This window comes from Bacillus rossius, chromosome 14, assembly GCF_032445375.1.
Source record: "Bacillus rossius redtenbacheri isolate Brsri chromosome 14, Brsri_v3, whole genome shotgun sequence".
NCBI lineage: Eukaryota > Metazoa > Arthropoda > Insecta > Phasmatodea > Bacillidae > Bacillus > Bacillus rossius.
The window spans coordinates 38,595,733-38,609,221 of record NC_086341.1 but is presented as its reverse complement, the minus strand read 5'-3'; the positions used below and the strand labels follow the sequence as shown (position 1 = coordinate 38,609,221).

Here is a 13,489-nt window from a genome sequence, read left to right as displayed (position 1 = left end):
ATTACCTTGTTTGTTAATGTCATTCTTAAAAAGATACAAAAAATATCCCTCTTTGTTTCCCACTGTCAGGGTAGCTAGCAAACCTGTGATGAAAAATTCCCTGATTATTCTAGGCTTGGGAAAAAAATTTCCCTGACCACTGAAATTATTTACTTGCCATTAACTATCAAACATTAAAATTGAAAATTGCAACTCGTCTGCACACATTTCGCTATTGCAACGGACAACAATAAATTATTTCATCGCACTACTGACAATAGTGCAGAAGTCAGCGTCATATTGTCGAAGTACTGATGTAGGTACTTATGATCAAAAAGAAACGGGAAGAAAACTTTTTGTGACACTCACACAGGTTGGGAAGGGAAAAGAAAGGATGTGTACATTAAACCGGTACAAATAAAAATACTTCTCTTCTTTAACTTAAATTTTTTTATTAACCTCATTATTAAAAATATTCCCTGACTATTTCCATGTTGCTAGCCACCTGATTATGGTGCAAGACAGCACGGTGGTATGACAATGCACTCACATCCCAGATGACTCCGGTTCAAATAGACGGCCATCATTACTCCTTTTTCCTGCTGTTTCCCACTCCAAAAATATGCTGGGACAGTTCCTTACTTTAGGCATGGCCGATTGCTTCCCCCAATTTCCCCAATACTCCTGGCTTGTGTTTTGGTTTCCGTCTCTAGTGACATTGCTGTCAACAAGAAGTTAAACTATAACAAAACTAAAGACAACAACAACAATAATAATAATCATCTCAATTTAACAGTATTTCTAAATTAAATGTTTATTTTCTAGGCTGCACGTCTACCTTAATGTTTACGCTAGGTAACTAATCCACATATGAATTTATCTAAAGTTCAAAATCAACATGTATAATTTGTGAACCCTCTTTAAGACTGAAGGGCCGATCTTCAACTTGAGAACAAAGCAAAAAAATGACACAATACATTAAAATTAAGGTGGTTTTAACAGTTTTTGAGTCCATAATCATTTTTTATGTACATAATTTCCTAAAATTTTCTTTATTTTAGGATGGATTGAAATGACTGAATTCAATAATAATAAATGGCTGCTACAAATAGTAACCTATTTAAAATCCTTGGCTTTTAGTTTATATAATTAATTTTTTTTGGAATGACTACAACCTTAATAATACTGTTAATAGACATTATGTTAAGGTTTTTGTAAATCTCTTGGTGTGTGATCTATGCTTTAAAAAAGGAGAATTTTCACTACTAAATGATAAAAAAAAAATATTAGGGACCAAAACCTGTTGAAAACCAATACTTATGGCATCTTTCGATACCCATCTCTCTCCTCCTCGACTGAAGATGTTGCAAAATGTGGGATGTGTCGTCAGCGTGGACTGAAGTGTAACGTGGGTGAGTGTATGCAGCAAACGAATAAGCTGAAATACCTCTAAATGCAACACCAAGGAACTCATAGTTTTTCTCGAAGGACAGCGTGTTGTCATCACAGTCTAGGATCACTCGTATCCGTTCCCCAACCTGCACAACGTTCAAGGTCAAACATCCAAACACAACTGAGCTGCCAAAGGCACAGGCACATGATGGGACAAACCCATGCAATAAAATTAGGTCAATTACAAAGCCATTAATGATATAATTTAATAACTTACAAAAATAAATACTACCTATATTTAGCTATAATACATCTGACACTCACTAAAACATATACATACAGCTTCTGTGAATACTATTTTTTTTTTCATTCAAATAAAATTTCAAACTGAATATCCCAATACTATTCACGAATATCGAGTAGTTTTCTGATCTAATTTTAACATACCTACAGTGAAATATTCTTTTCACAATTAACACAAAAGTCCAAGAACAATTTATCCAAAATACAATACTCTAGAAAAAAAGAGAGGAATATACATAGAACCATAACAAAGAGGTGTAAATTGTTGGAATAATTTAAAAAAACCTGTTAAACAGTAATATTTTAAGTTTGAAAATAGTTTTGTTTCTATAAATGATTACATAAATAAAATAAAGAGTATTATTTATAGTTTTAAATCATAATCTCCAATTTGTTAAACATAAAAACATGTGTGAAATTTACAGAAACCAAATTTAAATTTCTCAATAAATCATCTTAACCTCATACATGTTACATTTTGCAATTTTTTTTTGTGGAGTCCCACATGGTTAAGGATATCCATTGGTAAACAAATAATATTTAAAAATACATACAGGTACCTACATTTTAAAATGTCAAATTGAGTATAAAATTATTTACGAACACTGAATACCAAATATGTTTTGAGTACTCGCAGATATATGCCTAATATACATAGATGTACTTTAGCCATGCATCTTGTGTATATTAGTAAAAACAAGAAATGAAGGGTGAATCTCTTTAAAAAACTATTGTATTAAAATGACATGTACTTAAGAGGCACCTATTTTGGGATGTTGGTGAGGCAGGTTCATAAGTGTGATACTCGCTGGTGTTTCTAGAACAGGATCACCTCTAAGCACAATGCTCTGAGCTAGTGTGTAGGCTTCTTGTCATGCATGGGGCAACTATGAAAATTGAGTGGTAACCCATAACATTACATGATGGAGAAATGAAGATAAAGGTGTAATGTAAGGCCATTGGGTGCTTTCAAGAATACGTACCAGTTGTTTCATGCCTGAAAATCATTCTGAAAACACACATTCAAGTCTTTTTCTCTCCTATAAAACTACAGTTTGAAAGCAAAATCCAGAAACTGATCACCACTCCAAATCACGTGGATTCTTCTGAAGCTGTGGGCAACATGTGTGTTCTCAGCAGGTGGGCTGGCTCCATGTGGTTAATTTTTGGTACATAACATTTTGAAGCAATAACGTCTTATAAATCGATAAATGCCGGCTGCATGCACGAAAAAGCATGACTCACTGTCATGTTCTGCCTGAGCAGAGCGTGCAACAACCGGCCAACCACCGTGCGAGAAAATCTTCTATTAATATCAAACAGGTTAAGGCGGGCTTTTTAACTGATTGTTCGTGATTATATTTAAACAAATTATTGAAATTAAATTTGCAAAAACTGTAAATAATACTTGAAAATTAAAAAGTATGCATTTTTTCATTAATGTTTTCTTATGACATTATCACGTAAAATTATCGTTCGTAAACCGACTTTACAGACAACCCTTTTTTTTTTTTTTTATAACAAATTGAATTCAAACACAGAAGTAATAAACATGTATCTGTAGACTCTAAAGTAATTGTAACTTTTATCAAAGAATTTTTTAATGTACCCAACATTAAATGCCTTATTTGCCAACCGAACTGTCGAAACTAGATCTCATGGCGGATGCATCTGGTACAATGTTGAGGTTCATCTCTTTGTATGTGCGGGTTTCAATACAAGAGTCTGATATTTCACGATTAGTGAATCTTAGTAAGTTCTGCATCAAATTACTACTTAAGTTCAACCAATTTAACAAAAGCGTGGATTTGTTGGTGTATCAGTTGCTGGGCAGTTCCATGAAAAGGTCAACCATGGTAGCAAATATTAAAATTAACATAACCTAGAAATGTTTTATATCATTGGAAAGCTAACATATTTCTCTACCAGAAACTAGGCCTTAGATTAGTCTTTAACTTTGTGATGTAATTAATAATGATGAACAAACCTAATAAAAATTATTCTCTTAGTAGTTTCAATTGTACGCAAATTGCTTTCTTGGCTGATCTTGATGACATACTAATACTATATTAGATTGGTTTCTAAGCCATTCAATTTGTGTGGCCTAATGCTACACGTAGAAACTATAATTAAGAAGACTAAATCATATAACTGTTCTATAAACCTCCCTCAAAGCAGGTGTTTTTTTAGTTTTACGTCCGACACCAAAATGTGTATTCAGTTTTATACAGCCCACAAGGCTAGTGATATAATTCTAACAACCCACATACAAAGTAGGTTTGTACTGATCTTTACTTTCTATACATAACAAAAGATTGCTATGAATTAACTTTTTATATAACTGGGGGGTGGGACGTAAAAATAATTTTACGTCCGACACTTTACGTCCGACACCAAATTTAATAATATTTACATTTAATACCAAATTATATTTTCAGTGATTTTATGAAGTAATTAACCGCCTATATTGTAAATATCTTTATTTATATTTGTAGAACATAATTTTTGTTTTGTAAGTTGTCACACCTGCACTTGTGCATTTTGGTTATTCACATGTCACCCATGCTGGCCTTCACAGTCCTTTCTATTGTTGAAACTGCAGTATTTTTGTAGTGAAATACATTCTTCAACAGATAAAGAAAGCTACACCAACAGCAGTGTAAGTAATTTATGTTCATTATTGTAGGCAGTTATTTGTTTACTATGATGTATACTGTAAACACATCTGTTTACAATACTCCCATATTATATAGAGTAACTCCTAACCTAAAAATTAATGTTTATAATACTTTCATGGGAAAAGTTAATAAGCCAAAGTTTAATGGAACTTATTTGAGGAATAAATGTTATGTCTGAAATTAACAGTTACAGTCTTTTTGCTTCCTAAGGGCCTACGCCCTTTTATAATATATCTGAAGCACTCTCTTCATTACTTATCTTTCTATAGTTTATTTAATTTTTCTTTTCTTTTTAGGTCATGGCAAAGACCAGCAACAAAGAAAAGATGGCACGTCGCAGAGCAAGAATTAAGGGTGGTGATCCAGTAAAAAGAGCAGAATTATTAGAGAAAGATCGATTAAGGAAAGCTAAATATAGAAAACAACAGAAGGAAAGTATGTCTGAGCCAGAACTGAAGAAGTTACGTGCAAAGGAAAGTGAAAGAGTGAAATGTTGGTATCATAACAAAAAAGGTGAGCCAGCAACAATTGAAAAAAACAGTGACATACCTTTGTGTTCAACTCCATTTAAAACAAAACAGTCTTTAGGAAAGGCTATGAAAAAAACTCAGCGTAATTTGCCACAGTCTCCACGAAAAAGGCAACATGTTGTGCAATGTCTAGCTAACCAATGTGGCTTTAAAGTAACTCCTCCAATAGGAAGAACCAGACAAAATGAAGTTTCAGAAAAGTTAAGAAAATGGGTTCATATATTTTATCAGAATGATGATGTCAGTTGGCAAGCACCAGGAAAGAAAGACAGAGTAATATACAAAGATGTAGACAAGGATGGAAATAAAGTGAAACGTGAAGTCCAGGCTCGTTATCTCTTGGTGTCACTAGGTGAGGCGTATAAGGTATTTGTAGAGAAACACCCACAGGTTACAATTTGTCGAGCAAAATTTTGTGCACTTCGTCCTAAACACTGTAAACTTTTTTCTCAAATTCCACATTTTGTGTGTGTATGTTCCTATCATGAGAATGTCAGATTGTTGCTACTGGCACTGAAAGACTTTACAGACTTGCCAACAGATTTTGATTCCTTCATTACTACTCTAGTGTGTGATGCTTCATCCAAAGATTGTATGACCAACCGTTGTGAATCTTGTACTAACAGTATAAGTCAACATACACCTAAAGATGAAGATCTGAGAAAGCCACTTAAATATTCTCAGTGGCAAAACAATGATGGACATTCAGAGAAGATGGAGATACTGAGTAGTGTGCAAGAAACATTTGAAGATTTGAAAAGCAAGTTGAAAGACTTTTTAGTTCATACCTATATCAAACGCATTCAAGCAAAGACATTTGAAACCATTAAATCAAATGTTAATGGCAGTGAAATTGTGATTCAAGTTGATTTTGCAGAAAATGCATCTCTGGTGAACCAAAATGAAATACAATCAGCTCACTGGAGCCATGGACAATCAACTTTATTTACAATTTATGCATGGATTAATAAAAACCTAACTGAAGGGTGTGTAATAGTATCTGATGATCTTGAACACACCAAATTACAAGTTTTTTGTTACATTAATCATATTCTTACGTATTTGAAAACTTCCTACCCAGATATTAGTACAGTAAATATATTCTCAGATGGTGCTTCGTCACAGTTCAAAAATCGTTTTATTTTTTCAGTACTTGCCAAACTGGAAGAAATTCACACCATAAAACTTAAATGGCATTTCTTTGCGACTTCGCATGGAAAACGTGTTGTTGACGGTATTGGGGGAACAATTAAAAGAAGTGTCTGGAACCATGTCAAGGCAAGTAGAAGCATTGTAAACACACCAGAAAAGTTTGCAAGAATTGCAGCAGAGCGAAATCCCAACATCACTGTGTGTTACATCACAGCAGAAGAGAACAGAAGCAAGAACAACACAGTAGCTGAGATATGGGCCAAAGCATTGCCAGTTGCAAACACACACAGTGTTCACTGCGTTACTCCTGTTGGAAACAAGTACATTTTAGTTGGTGGTACCAGTGACAGTAATGAAGTATTTAGGAAAGTGAAAATAAGCAGAGATGAGGGCAGTAACAGTGAAGGAGACATCATGAGTAATAGCACTAAATGTAACCACGTGAATCTAGACGACTGGGTTATAGTTAAGTATGATGGCAAACTGTTTCCAGGGCTGGTGAAAAAATTAAGGCCAGATTATGTTGATGTATCTGTTATGCATCTCTCAGACACTGGTAGTTACTACAAGTGGCCTTCACTAGAAGACTGCATTTCATATTTATTTAGTGATGTGGTAAAAAAAATTGATGCCCCTATTGTGACTGGGAGTAGAGGCCAGTTTCAGTTCACTAGCAAAATATGTGAAAATTAAGATTCAACCAATTTCAATTCATGTTCATTTCGTGATTGCCAACATTTCCTGCTCCTAGTTTGTTATCCATATAGAGTAGGCCTAATGTTAGCATTTTTGTTAGTGGTAATACAGTGAAAGAAATGTATCTCAAGGAAAGTGAGAATAAGAAGAGAGAAAGACTGTGACAGTGACACTTAAGAAGAAACATCAGTTATAGTGATAAATGTAACCACCGAAGCCATATACTGGATAATAAGTTAAGTTCCTTTAGTATTTTTAGTTAAGCTTTGTGAACCAAGTATTTTTTTGTCATACATTTTACGTCCGACCCCATCATTTTACGTCCGACACCAAAGTTTAAAAATGTATACATTTATGATAACTAAACAGTATGATTCATCTAATATATGCACATTCTTTGTTATTATTCAGGCAAGCTGAAAAAAATTATAACATAATTTAATAAGTTCATTTTTCACAGACATTAGTTACTTTAGCCCCTGATGTGCCAAATGTTTTGTTTTCTGTTTTACGTCCAACACCAAAAATAAAAAACAAATTGTTGCCTTGCATGTTAGCAAATTCGAACCATTCCATGTCAGGATGTACCCTATAATCTCTCTTTTTTTACTCAAGCATTAATATTAATGATACATGGAAAAGAATAGTAATACGAAGAAGATTACTCAACAAATTTGTTTCCAAATTTTACGTCCGACACCGTGGAACTGCCCTGCTACAACTTGTCTGGTTTTGACAGCCTGTTACATAGACAAGAATATGCGTATAGTATCATTAACCTATGATAGTTTGTACAAGAAGTAAGTAAAAACATATTCTTACATAGGGTTACTTCTATGAGAACACAAATATTTGGATAAAAAAAACTGATATTACATACACACAAAAATACACATAGGTAGGCTACAACACACATTATTTATGTAAAAACACAATAATATTATATATGTATGACTATTTTACCTTATGAAACAGAACGAAAGCGCACAATAAACTTTTTTCTGTGGAACACACATAAAAAAAAAATGTATAAATTTACATAATCTGTAAAAGTACCTAATCCATGTGATTAAATTTGTAGCTTTCAGAGGTTAAGATAGGTACATATAAGTACAATGCCGCAAGTGAGGTCTTGCAGACTGTAGTCATAAGAAATCCCATTATTCATTTAAAATGAGAACTCTGGAGAACCATTTTATATAAAATTATGCTCAGACATACTGCATCGCCTTGGCTATAGGTAAGTAGCTATAACAAATAGATTTACTATGCAATACGTAGACACACACACCAGCAATGGCTTACGTTTATAAAATAGTTGATATGTAACCTCTCCCTTCGAGCTTATAAATCAGACCATCTGGTACCAAATAATAAAATTAAAAAAATCAGGAAAAGAATTCCCTTCCTTTTAAAAAATAATTTGTTAGATGCAAAAATATGTCACGTACTAAAATGAATTTTCATTCACTTTCTGCATTTGCTTTAGGTAGCAGCACTCAAAAGACAACCATAAAACTAAAAAAAGGATCAAAATGACCAAAATTTAAGTATTGTTGATGTTAAGTAGAAAAAGGACATTAAAATCAGTGAATATCCAATCGTTAAACTACCATTTACTACTCTTTTCTTCACCACTCACTCCCCTAACCTCAAAATTACAGACAGTTTGCATAATGAAAATCCCACGTGAGCACTTCATATACACGTCTTTTCAGGTGTGTCCATAGAGCCCAGAGCGGAAAATTAGTTGCCAACCCATTACAGGTGTGAATCAACCTTTTGACCAATTTGTCAGCATGCAGACGTCACTAGTCTTCAGATGCTACAACGTGCATCATGAAGTACATTAGTTCATAGACTTATCTTTAAATGTTTAAGTAAATGAGTTAAGACTTAGAACAACTCAACATCAGAGTCATTAAAGACAATGTGGAATGATAAGACGAGAAATGAGAGAATGAATAAGTGGAAGAAAGAATAATCGAGAAAACTTGTCAGATTACGGTAATGTCCACCACAATTCCCACTTGCAAAATATTTCGGTTTGACTCGAGTTTGAAAACTTATCACCCTGATGAAAGAAACTGATAAGACCGCTCAACCACCATGGAGCAGATGCTACAAAAGGTAACAGACACACAAAGAAAGCAAAGGCACAAGGTATACAAACAGGTCGTTACCACAACGCCGAACGTACAATAGGGGAGGTAGGGGAGAGTTGATACACAGGGAGAGTTGATACAATAAAAAATTTTCAAGTAATTATCAATGTTGGTACCAATGATAAGTTGTGAATTATATGTTAGGTTCTAATAAAAAAACACACAGGTAAATCAAGATGGCAGCTTGAATAGTACACGAAGAAAGAAGCTCACAGTGTTTCTTCCAATGTAAGTTTTTTTTCAAGCCTACTGAATTCTTTTCTATAAAAGTTTTATACAATGAAAGCCTGTCATAAAACTTTTAAATTCAAAGAATATATACACTCAGTGAACCATAATTGCTTTTATTAGTTTGATTCTAACCTGTATGAGTGCAAGAGATTATGCTTCTTGTATAAGGCACAACAGGGGAGAGTTGATACACCCGAATCAGGGAGACTTGATACAGTGAATCATTTCTCCTAAAAAACATAAGACTATTTTTTATTTTGTTTTGATAGCCTGTTTGAAGAATCTGTTTGCGGAATTTCTTGATATTATTTTATTTAACTGCTGTAAGCCTTTAAACTATGGTTTAGAAATGAAGTTAAAAATATTGCCATATTCTGTCACATTTATTAGGGCTCTGTTTGGATTGTACCTACATTTGGTGTTAAGACTATTTTATATTTTAACCTTAATATGTTTGTTCTTTTTTAGATGCCATTTTTCTACAAAAGAAAAAAGGAGAACTCCAGGACAATCTATGATCTAGGAGAAGTGATTGGACAAGCATTCCCAAAATCATTTACTCCTGCAAACATCCTAGCCGGTTTCAAAAAGGCTGGAATTTGGCCCTTCAACAGAGATTGATTTACTGATAATGATTTTATGCCATCATTGGTTACAGACTGCCTGCTAAAAAATGCTGCAGAACCTCAAGATGCTATTATGAGTCACGAAGAGGCATCATCCAGTTCCAACACAAATAATGGTTGCAACAACATGGTGTCACCTTCAGATATTAGGCCCTTACCTAAAGCTAAAGCTAAGGACAATGTCCATAACACCACTAGGAAACCAAGAAAGAGAGCCAAGTCAACAGTGCTGACAGACACGCCAGTGAAAAATCAATTAGAAGAGGAATATGCTGAAAAACAAAAGTCCACAAAAAAGGCTCTATTTCCTAAAAATAAAACAAATAAAAACAAAAAAACCGTTATCCTCAACAGTGTGCAACTATTAGTTCTTCTGACAGTGAAGAATACGAGACAGAATCTAAGAATGAAAAAATCAGCAGCTCTGAATCGAGTGAAAGTGAAGCAAAGCGTATGCCTAAAAAGGGATAAACATAGCACACATAAAACGTTATAAAATGCTTTTAAAATTATGGAATTCTATTGTGAGGAAAATAATCATGTTCGGTTCTTGTGTCATTCACAACTAAGAAAACAATTGTTTATTTTGTGGGATTAATTGAAAATCTCTTTGATGACAGTGTGTGTAAAATAAAATTTGACAGGTATGTTTCCAATTCAAAGTTTAAGTGGCCAGAAAAAGAAGACATTACTGTGATAGATGAAAACCAAATAGTGAAAGTTCTTAGTGAACCCACATTTACTCTACGAAATGACAGGATTGAAGGATTCAGTTTCAGAGAAGGTTTTCATGGTTATAACATGAGGTAATGCTGTTAAAGAAGTTTTTTTTTATGAGACTATATCGTTTTTTTCGTGTTCAAAATTATAGGTAATTTTCATGATCTGTAGAAAAAAATGTAATATAGGCCTATTTTGTGAAACTTGTTAAATGTGTAGTAGTAAAGTGTTGTGAAACTGTTGATTCTGTTTTGTTTAGTTTAGTTAAATGTATTTATGGGTATTACTTCAAACTATTTAGTTTCCTACCATTTAATTTGGTAAATCTTCATTTATTAAAACATTTATTTTTATTTAACATACTTTGTTTATGCTTCTGTGCAAAACCAAATCTTTGAAACCATTATAAATAAACATACTTAACAAGTGTATCAGGTCTCCCTAACATACGTATCATCTCTCCCTAGCATGGGGAGATTTGATACACTATGCAACACTGTGTAATATTATAATTTACAGGCACTCACGCAAACATAATTACTGTATTATTTTTTATTATGTGCTAATAACACCATGGATTAGGCAGACATGAAGATATGAAATATTTGGCTTTTATTGAGCACATAAAAAATATATATATAAAAAGTGTCTCAACTCTCCCCTACCTCCCCTAATGCTGAATACCATAACGCCGAACGTACAATAACGCTGAATACCATAACGCCGAACGTAAAATAACGCTGAATACCATAACGCCGACAGCTAGAAAACTGCTGTGTACCACAATGCCGAAATACAGTAACGCCGAAAAATGATGCTGTGGGGGGGAGGGGGGGGGGGAAGGGGCCACAGGAGCAAAATGAAAAACAACTGAATGAATTTGTGTACCTAACCTAACCAAACTTTTGTGGCAGTCCTGCAATGACATTTTTCGGCGTTATTGTACGTTCGGCGTTGTGGTATTTCAGCGTTGTGGTGCGTCCCCCATACAAACACATACCTATAGATGTTACACAATGTAAATATATATACAATGATAACAAGTGCTACTCATGGTTGTTTTGGAAATAATTTAAATTATCTTCTGTTTTGACAAAAAAGATAATTCTAAAAAACAAAAATTCCTAAAAATGCTCTTTTTCTTCACTTTCCAACATGTTATCCAATCTTTCGGCTACATTTAATTTTTGTAGTCCCTAACCAACCAGTCAGACAACTTAGTATTTAAAATGTAGCGAACCTAACCCAATCAACCATTCTCACCAAATCAACAGTATTTGAAGAATACAAGCGTGGGAATAGGGCATTTTGGAAGGGCAGGATTCATATGCTTGTTTAGCACAAATACATTTCTTGAGGAAATTACTTTAGAGTATGTAATATATTTTTGGTATTGTGTTCCACACTAGAATAGGTAGGGCTGAAGTATACTTTACGATATGTACCTGAAAAGTTTAAATAATAGTAAAAAATTATAAACAAATTATAATGAAATACTGTATCGCAAAATATTAAACACTGGTAGAGATTGTAGTACCTAAAGAATAAGATACCGTAGATATTAAGTATGTGAAAAAAACATTTTTCTTTACTAGAATAGGTAGAACTATAGTATTCTTTATAGTACCAGACAGTTGGAATCGTATTTGAAAATGAATAATTACATTATAAAATGTAATATTGCAAAATATAGGTAGTAAACCGGGCGGAATTTTATTACATATATAAAACTATATTGTGAAAAATCTATCTTAGTTCATATGTTCTAAACTAGAATAGGTACTTTGGGGCTGTAGCATGAAATCCAATACCTGAAAGTTAGTCTAATAAAGAAACTTTATTTGTGCAAAACAAGACTGTGAATGTTTCCCATATTCCCATGCTTTTTCTGTAAAAATGTAGGAGTGGGAAAGATGTCAGTGCCACCATGTTGGTGACTTCAATGCTATTATGGTATCACGTTGTAAACTACTCCCAATTAATGTTATAAAAAGCACTTATACGTACTCCAAAACTTCGTACTGAACTAAATCTGGCTAGGCACAAAACAACAAAATCGTGTGATGATATTTTGTTTATTTGGCCAAAAACATATACTTATATGCTCATTCTTAGAATAAAATGAAAAAAAAAAAGTTATAAAAGTGGGAAAATAGGAAGTAAGCAAGGCTAGTAGAAGAAATAGCATGTAATGAAGTTGGAGTAGCGAGTTTAAAAATGAAAGGTAAGTGAGTGAGTTTATGTTATTTTGAAAATGGATCAGCCTAGCGGTAGTGGTGTCAGTGGTTTAAGGCATAGACGTGAACCCAGCATGAGTAGTGAAACGTGAAATGTGAAAGTGAAATCGACAGGGGTAAACAAGAGTGGAGAGGTTATAAACATAACTTATTTAATGTCAGTTTTGGGTACAGTAAGTTAGACGCCGCAATTCAGTATGTAATGTTCAAGGGCCTTTTAGCGAAATCGTATAAATGTGGTATATGCGGAAAAGATAAGAAGTTAACAGACATATCTGAGAGTAGGACCAAGGACGGAAAGATGTGGCGATGCAGAAAGGACAGAGTGTGGCGGAGTATGAGAAAGTGTAGCTGGTTTGAGAAGTCGAAAATGAGTGTGAAGCATGTCTTGTTATTAATGTATATGTGGGTATGGAGGCATCCCATTAAAGTGTCAATGCATGAAGTAGGAGTAGCAGTGGGAACCACTGTAGATTGGTGGATTGGTTGGAAAGATTGGGGGAAAAGGTATTATAGTAGAACAGGACGAAAGTTGTTTTGGGAAGTGGATAAACCACAAAGGAAAAAAATGAAGGCTGAGTGGGTATTCGGAGCAGTCGAGAAAGAAACAATGAATAAGAGAATTACACTAAGGGCAGCAGACAAAAGAGACAAGGAAACTTTGTGCAAAATCATAAAAGACAATGTAAAGGATGGAACAACTATATGTAGTGATATGTGGAAGGCACATGGAGGGTTACCAAATTTAGGATTTAAGCACTATACTGTGATTCACAAGAT

General features: G+C 33.8%; 1 protein-coding gene across 2 annotated transcripts in view; it reads right to left on the bottom strand.

The window, feature by feature from the left end:
* Positions 1-13,489, bottom strand: part of LOC134538803 (F-box/SPRY domain-containing protein 1) — a 43,054-nt gene that overhangs the window by 27,442 nt on the left and 2,123 nt on the right. Inside the window, exon 2 of one of the 2 annotated variants that reach the window (XM_063380305.1) lies at positions 1,427-1,517. In XM_063380305.1, coding sequence (XP_063236375.1) covers positions 1,427-1,517 — 91 coding nt within the window. Of the gene's footprint in view, positions 1-1,426; positions 1,518-13,489 lie in introns of those variants that run through there. The other variant, XM_063380304.1, reaches the window with a different exon arrangement.